Here is a 5,545-nt window from a genome sequence, read left to right as displayed (position 1 = left end):
ACACACACACACACACACACACACACACACACACACACACACACACATACACACACACACACACAAACACACACACTCACACACACTGGTTCATGTCTCATGACAGCAGAACCTCTCATGAGTGTCGGTGCCGTGTGTGTTTCAGGGAAGGAGGGCCATCATCAGGACGTGGAGAAGATGAACTCCCACCACGGCGAGCTCAGGAAGCTGGCCGAGTGTCTGGGATTCCCTCACGACAAACCCTTCAGCTACGACGGAGCTGCAGGTCAGCTCTGCTCCCACAAGTACCACGACTACATCAAAAAGTACATCACAACTACTTCCTCACAGATCAATGAAACGTCCGTCCTCTTGTCTTCTCACAGATTTTTGTCACAAGAAATCCTCTCCAGAGGTGGACGTTGCTGCGACTGAAGCCCTGGTTCCTTCCTGAGTGAAGACGTGGGACAAAACCCAACATGTCAGATGTGTCGTCAACCAATAAAATAACAACTCAAACCTGCATCAGTGTGTGTGTGTGTGTGGGTGTGTTTTCAACTTCACTTCACAATGTCGATTGTTGCTTTGGGCTTTGAAACACTTTTCATGCCAACTGGGTTCAGGTCACTTTATTTGAACTTTATTTGTAGTCAGAGGTCGATTTTGTTTGAAAGACGAGGTATCTGTCGTCACACACATTTTACAAGCAACACAGACAATAGACAAAATAAAATCCAAGATGCAGCACTTTGGAGTAGTTTCTCAGTGTGTTATTAGTACTTTTACTGAAGTACAGGGTCTGAATACTTCACTACACTGTCCGTTAACGTAAAATAAATACCGCCGTCTAAAAATACTCCAGTACAAGTACATGTCCTGAAGTCCACTTCTTGTCGGCTTAACGACTCTGTAAATGTCATCTTGGTTTGGTAGCACACAGTGGGGGGCCGTGCGTTCATACCTGGGCCTTCACTGCTGTCCTGCAGCTGAAACACTGTGTAAGAATGAAGTTCAACACCTATAAATACACTAACTGCAGAGTCCAGATACATGAATACGCCGAGACTGCGTCTCCTCTCTGCTCTGACTGCAGACTGCTGTGCGAGTGGCCTGTGGGTGCTTTGGGGCGGCTCACAGCAGCTCCCGCTGCTCGTTCACAGCAGCAACTGCAGAACGAAACACCAGAAAAGTCCAGCCGTGTTCTCCTGAGGGAGAATCTCTTTGTTTGTTTTCTTCTTAATGAATGCCTGAGAGGTTTGTATTTACGAGTACATTGTTTGCATCTTGCAATAAATATTGATATGTTCTTGATCACTTTGTGTTTTGTCTATTTGGCCTTTCAATGTCATTAATAAATGCTTTATAAGGCATGAATAGTCCCCACTGTAGATGAGGTCACACAAAACACTTTACTAATGAGTAACTACCAAATTAATCATGAAATGCAGTATTAATACGTGTTGATAAAGCATATATTAACCTAGTCCCTAACCATTAGTGCATATCTAAATCATTATATATATAAATGGATGAATAATGTACATTTAAATATGTTATTAATCCTTTACTAACACTTTATAAATGATCATATTAATCATCTACAACTCCTCAATAATTGGTTTGTCATATATATAATGCATCATTTACAAATGGTGAATCCATCATTTATAAAGTATGAAAACACAATCATGAAACGCATAATAGACGAGCTTATTAATGAAGAATAAAACATTTATAACTGTTGTTATGAACTGCATACTAATGAGTGTTAATGTAAGAACAAAGCTTTATAAATGATGAAGTGTTTACTCATAACTAATGCTTCATAGTGTGTAGGTATTATAACGTGTTACCAGGGTTGGTAGTCTTTGTTTAGTATTGTTATTGGATTTCCAATAATAATAATAATATATACATTTGCAATCATATTTGTCCCGGGTTGAAAAGAACATGAAACTTGACAAATCTGCCTTTAAGTTACATTGTGAACAGATGACAATCACAGGGTGAGCTGCATGTGAACCATCGACGGCCCTGATCAGCTGCATTATCTGTGTCACGGCTGCAGCTCTAACTGCTACAAAACTTCCTGTTGTTAAAATACCTGCATGCACCTGTCTGACCTTTAACCTCACCTCTCTCCCTCCACACCGCCACAGTTTAAGAACCTGTTTGTGTTTCATGAGATTAGGAATAAAAAACAATCGACACGTTGAACGTTTTGAGTCATTTTGTGTCTTTACTTAGTTTCAGATTGAAACATTCATGAATGTTGTTCTTAGTTTCCGAATATCTTACGCCCCTCGCCTTCAGCACAGAAACCTGCAGAGAGAAAGACAAAGAGATCAGTTCTGTGCGTCATCACACGTCTTCATGTCATGCATTACTCAGACAGCTTTAAAAGGTGAAGCACCGTTCTTGGGGTCGTAGATGAAGTTGGGTTCCTTGAAGAAGCCGAGGCAGCTCGCCTGACTCTTGAAATGTTCCAGGTCAGAGTCCTTCAGGGCCGTTCCATTTCCTGGAGACAAAACATCAAAACAGGATCAATGTTTCAGATATTAAATGTGTTTTATATATATTTATTAGTGCTGGGCAACATTTACAATTTTTAATGGTGATTAATCTCATTGTTATGGCAAAGTTCAATAAAGAATTCAAAAGTAGTAAGGAAGAGACGCCACACAAACAGCTGTTCACCGCTCGCTGCCGGTTTTTGTGTTAAAAATGTCCACTTAACAATTAAAAAAAAAACTGCATTAATGCGCGATAAAATAATTGTCGGCGTTAATTAATGAATGCGTTAACGCGATAATAATGCGTTAACTTGCCCAGCACTAATATTTATACATAACTTCCCTCAGGCTCGTTCCTTCTTACCCATCAGATAAAGAGCGTGGACGTTGATCTCCTCAGCTGTAGTGTTGCTGTTGATGTTCAGCATGCTCAGCAGTTTGTCGAGGTTCCTGTTCGTGCTGCTCAGGCTCATGAGCAGATAGCCGTCAAAAGTCGGCAACAAGTGGAACATCGATGTGATGTTGCCGACTGAGGACAGAAACAAAGTGGGAACATTTGAAATGAAAGAAACAATATTCTTCATCTGAAACAGAAACTGTTTATTTAGCGCCGAGACTGAAATCTAAGAACGTGTTTCCTGTAAACTTTCCTGAAACTGATTTTGTGTTTAACACAATTCTTATTCTTGAATTTAAACAAATGAAGTGTCTGTACACAGCAGAAGTTTAATGTCTGATTCCTGACAGTGGCTGTCATCCACAGCTGCTTCATATTCTTCAGTTGGTTGAAACTCTACAAGTATCTGATGTCAGCAGAACGACATGTGATGAGTCTGCAGCTTGTAACCAGTCAGAAACACGATCTCTCCGGCTGGATTCTCTCACTGACAGAATGTACAAAATAAAGATGTAGAACCTCCAGTATCGTGTTGTAACTTACATGACGTTAATCCAGTGTTGCCGTCAATGGTTGTGTTGAACTTTAAGGATATGCAGCTTCCGTTTCTGAGACAAGAGACACGAGGAAGAGGTGAGTTCATACTCTAACAGCTGTTTTATAACTTCTCTTCCACGTCAGCTTAAAGAGTTAAGATTCCTCCCACTGCTGAAGACTGAGTGATCTGCTTGAATGCTAGTAAGTAAGTGGACATTGAGTTAGAATTGTTTTGTCAAACTACTCCTGAGGTCAAGATGTCATTACTTCACTATTACTAAAAGTATTGCTCCTGAACTTTTTAGTGTGTCCTTCAGTGGATAGAACATAATAAAGTGCCCTCATTTCAATGCTAGAAATGTTAAACATATATTTTGATTAATCCATCATTTACAGAACGTATTACGCTGTGTATTTATACGTTTGATGTTTAATTGTTAACGACTCACATCTTGTTCTCCTGAAAAAAATTAACTGTATTGCTGCTGGATGGTGACGGGGTGATATTCAACCACATGCTCTGGGTCATCTTCAGGATGTCGTTATATATTTCATTATCAGTGTAACCCATGATGAAGTTCAACCTGCCGTACATCTGCACACAAACAGGAAGTCAGTTAGAGACAGCAGACACAAACATCATTCAAGAATGGAAATTGGGCCGAATATTGGACCTCTCAAGAGAAATGTATCCTCAGCTCTGACTCAAATGTAACGCTAAAGGCACAAGCTGAGGAAGACTTCCCCAAATAGCTGAATTCTGCTTCAAAGTTAAAGCCTAATAGACAGACACAGTCAGATGAAGGCTTACCATGGCGGGGTTAGCCAGAGACAAAGGTGTGATCAAAGGCTGGCATTCTTCAGGTGTCAGAGCTGAGCTGCTCAGAAACAGCCCCGCTACCAGGAAATGACTGCTGAGCCACAGATTCATGATGCTACAGATGATCAGCTTCAGAAAAACACAGATCTAAGATGAAAGCTGCACGTCTTGGAGGTCCAATGACTGCCTCATGCGAGCCGGTCAGCCTTTAAACAAGCTGCTGGTGGCTTCTGTTTTTTTCCAGTATTTACATAAAAGTATTTTTTTCCCCCTCAGAGTTAGGCAAGCAATATTTGCCAGGGTACGCCTCTGCAGGTCCAAAGGGGATTTCAGGTCAGGGTGTAGGATTTCACAAGGACATTGCTGGGTTTGTGTATTAGGCTAATCGTTTCCTGATTTGTTGAATTGTCTTTGGTCGACATCACTTACAAACACACTGAGTATGTTACCGGCCTCAAGCCTCAGGGAACCTGTTCCAGTTGAGAACAGAAGAAAGGAGCACAGGAAGATACTTCTGTCAACTTGTGTGCAGATTTATTCTAGCAAAAGCATGAACAGCACCTGAGTTTCATACCACCCTCACTGCCCATGCTTATAGTGCCACCTGCTGGTCAGATGATGTCGAGGTTTTTGATAAATGTCACATCAGGGCAAAAAAGGTAGCAGGGAACCCAAATGCAGGTAGACTCAGGAGCAGGACAGAAGGATATGGAACAGTGAATTTAATAAAGAATAGTCTGAAACAGAAACTTACAAAGGCGGGTCCAAAAGTGAGTAACTAAAAATCTGATAATTTAGGGAAAAAAAGGACGAGGGTTTCATACACGGTAGCAGGGAACACAGCAGGGAACACAGCAGGGAACACAGCAGGGAAGCATTGCAGAGCAGACGAACCAACACTGAGACAGAGGAACAGGGTTTAAATACACTGGAGAGGTGCAGGTGATTACACACAGGAGGGTTCAATCAGGGGCAGACAATCACAAAGGCGGGAAAAATACAAAAGTAGGAAGTGAAGTGAACACGGGACACACGAGGCAGGGAACTTCAAAATAAAACAGGAAACAAACTAAACAAAAAAATGCCTGTGACAATGAAGAAATAAACAAAGGCAAAAATAGCTTTACCCTAACCAAAGTGTACCCACAGTAAACTCACAGTAAACCCACAGTATACCCACAGTATACCCCCAGTTTACCCATAGTATACTCCCAGTTTACCCACAGCATACCCCCAAAGTGTACCCACAGTATACCCACAGTATACCCCCAGTTTACCCACAGCGTACCCCCAAAGTGT

The 5,545-nt window shown here is 41.5% G+C and overlaps 2 protein-coding genes across 4 annotated transcripts in view; one reads left to right on the top strand and one right to left on the bottom strand.

Annotated features, from left to right (window-relative positions):
- The first annotated feature begins 33 nt into the window (after nt 1-33).
- Nucleotides 34-497, top strand: LOC116400853 (saxitoxin and tetrodotoxin-binding protein 1-like). Its single transcript, XM_031878941.1, has 2 exons — nt 34-265; nt 366-497. The coding sequence occupies exons 1-2, from the start codon at nt 100-102 to the stop codon at nt 431-433; spliced, it is 234 nt and encodes a 77-aa protein (XP_031734801.1). The 5' UTR covers nt 34-99; the 3' UTR covers nt 434-497.
- A 1,701-nt stretch (nt 498-2,198) lies between these two features.
- Nucleotides 2,199-5,545, bottom strand: part of LOC116400854 (uncharacterized) — a 3,831-nt gene continuing 484 nt past the window's right edge. Inside the window, exons 2-7 of one of the 3 annotated variants that reach the window (XM_031878943.1) lie at nt 4,238-4,327; nt 3,876-4,021; nt 3,433-3,497; nt 2,857-3,021; nt 2,393-2,497; nt 2,199-2,301 (exon numbers count right to left, since the gene is read on the bottom strand). In XM_031878943.1, the coding sequence (XP_031734803.1) occupies nt 2,258-2,301; nt 2,393-2,497; nt 2,857-3,021; nt 3,433-3,497; nt 3,876-4,021; nt 4,238-4,327 (615 nt within the window). In that variant the 3' untranslated portion in view covers nt 2,199-2,257. Of the gene's footprint in view, nt 2,302-2,392; nt 2,498-2,856; nt 3,022-3,432; nt 3,498-3,875; nt 4,022-4,237; nt 4,506-5,000; nt 5,177-5,545 lie in introns of those variants that run through there. The other 2 variants (XM_031878944.1, XM_031878942.1) reach the window with 2 other exon arrangements.

The sequence above is a fragment of the Anarrhichthys ocellatus genome, unplaced genomic scaffold, assembly GCF_004355925.1.
Source record: "Anarrhichthys ocellatus isolate YVR2014 unplaced genomic scaffold, GSC_Weel_1.0 scaffold211, whole genome shotgun sequence".
In the NCBI taxonomy this organism is placed as follows: Eukaryota; Metazoa; Chordata; class Actinopteri; order Perciformes; family Anarhichadidae; genus Anarrhichthys; species Anarrhichthys ocellatus.
Note: the sequence above shows the minus strand (reverse complement) of the source record. Positions and strands in the feature narration are given on the sequence as shown.

What these genes read in the sequence shown, in the direction of transcription:
- LOC116400853 (XM_031878941.1), top strand. Translation starts at nt 100, where the DNA reads ATGACAGCAGAACCTCTCATGAGTGTCGGTGCCGTGTGTGTTTCAGGG. An exon ending in CAGCTACGACGGAGCTGCAG is followed by an intron (nt 266 to 365) that starts GTCAGCTCTGCT and finishes GTCTTCTCACAG; the next exon opens with ATTTTTGTCACAAGAAATCC.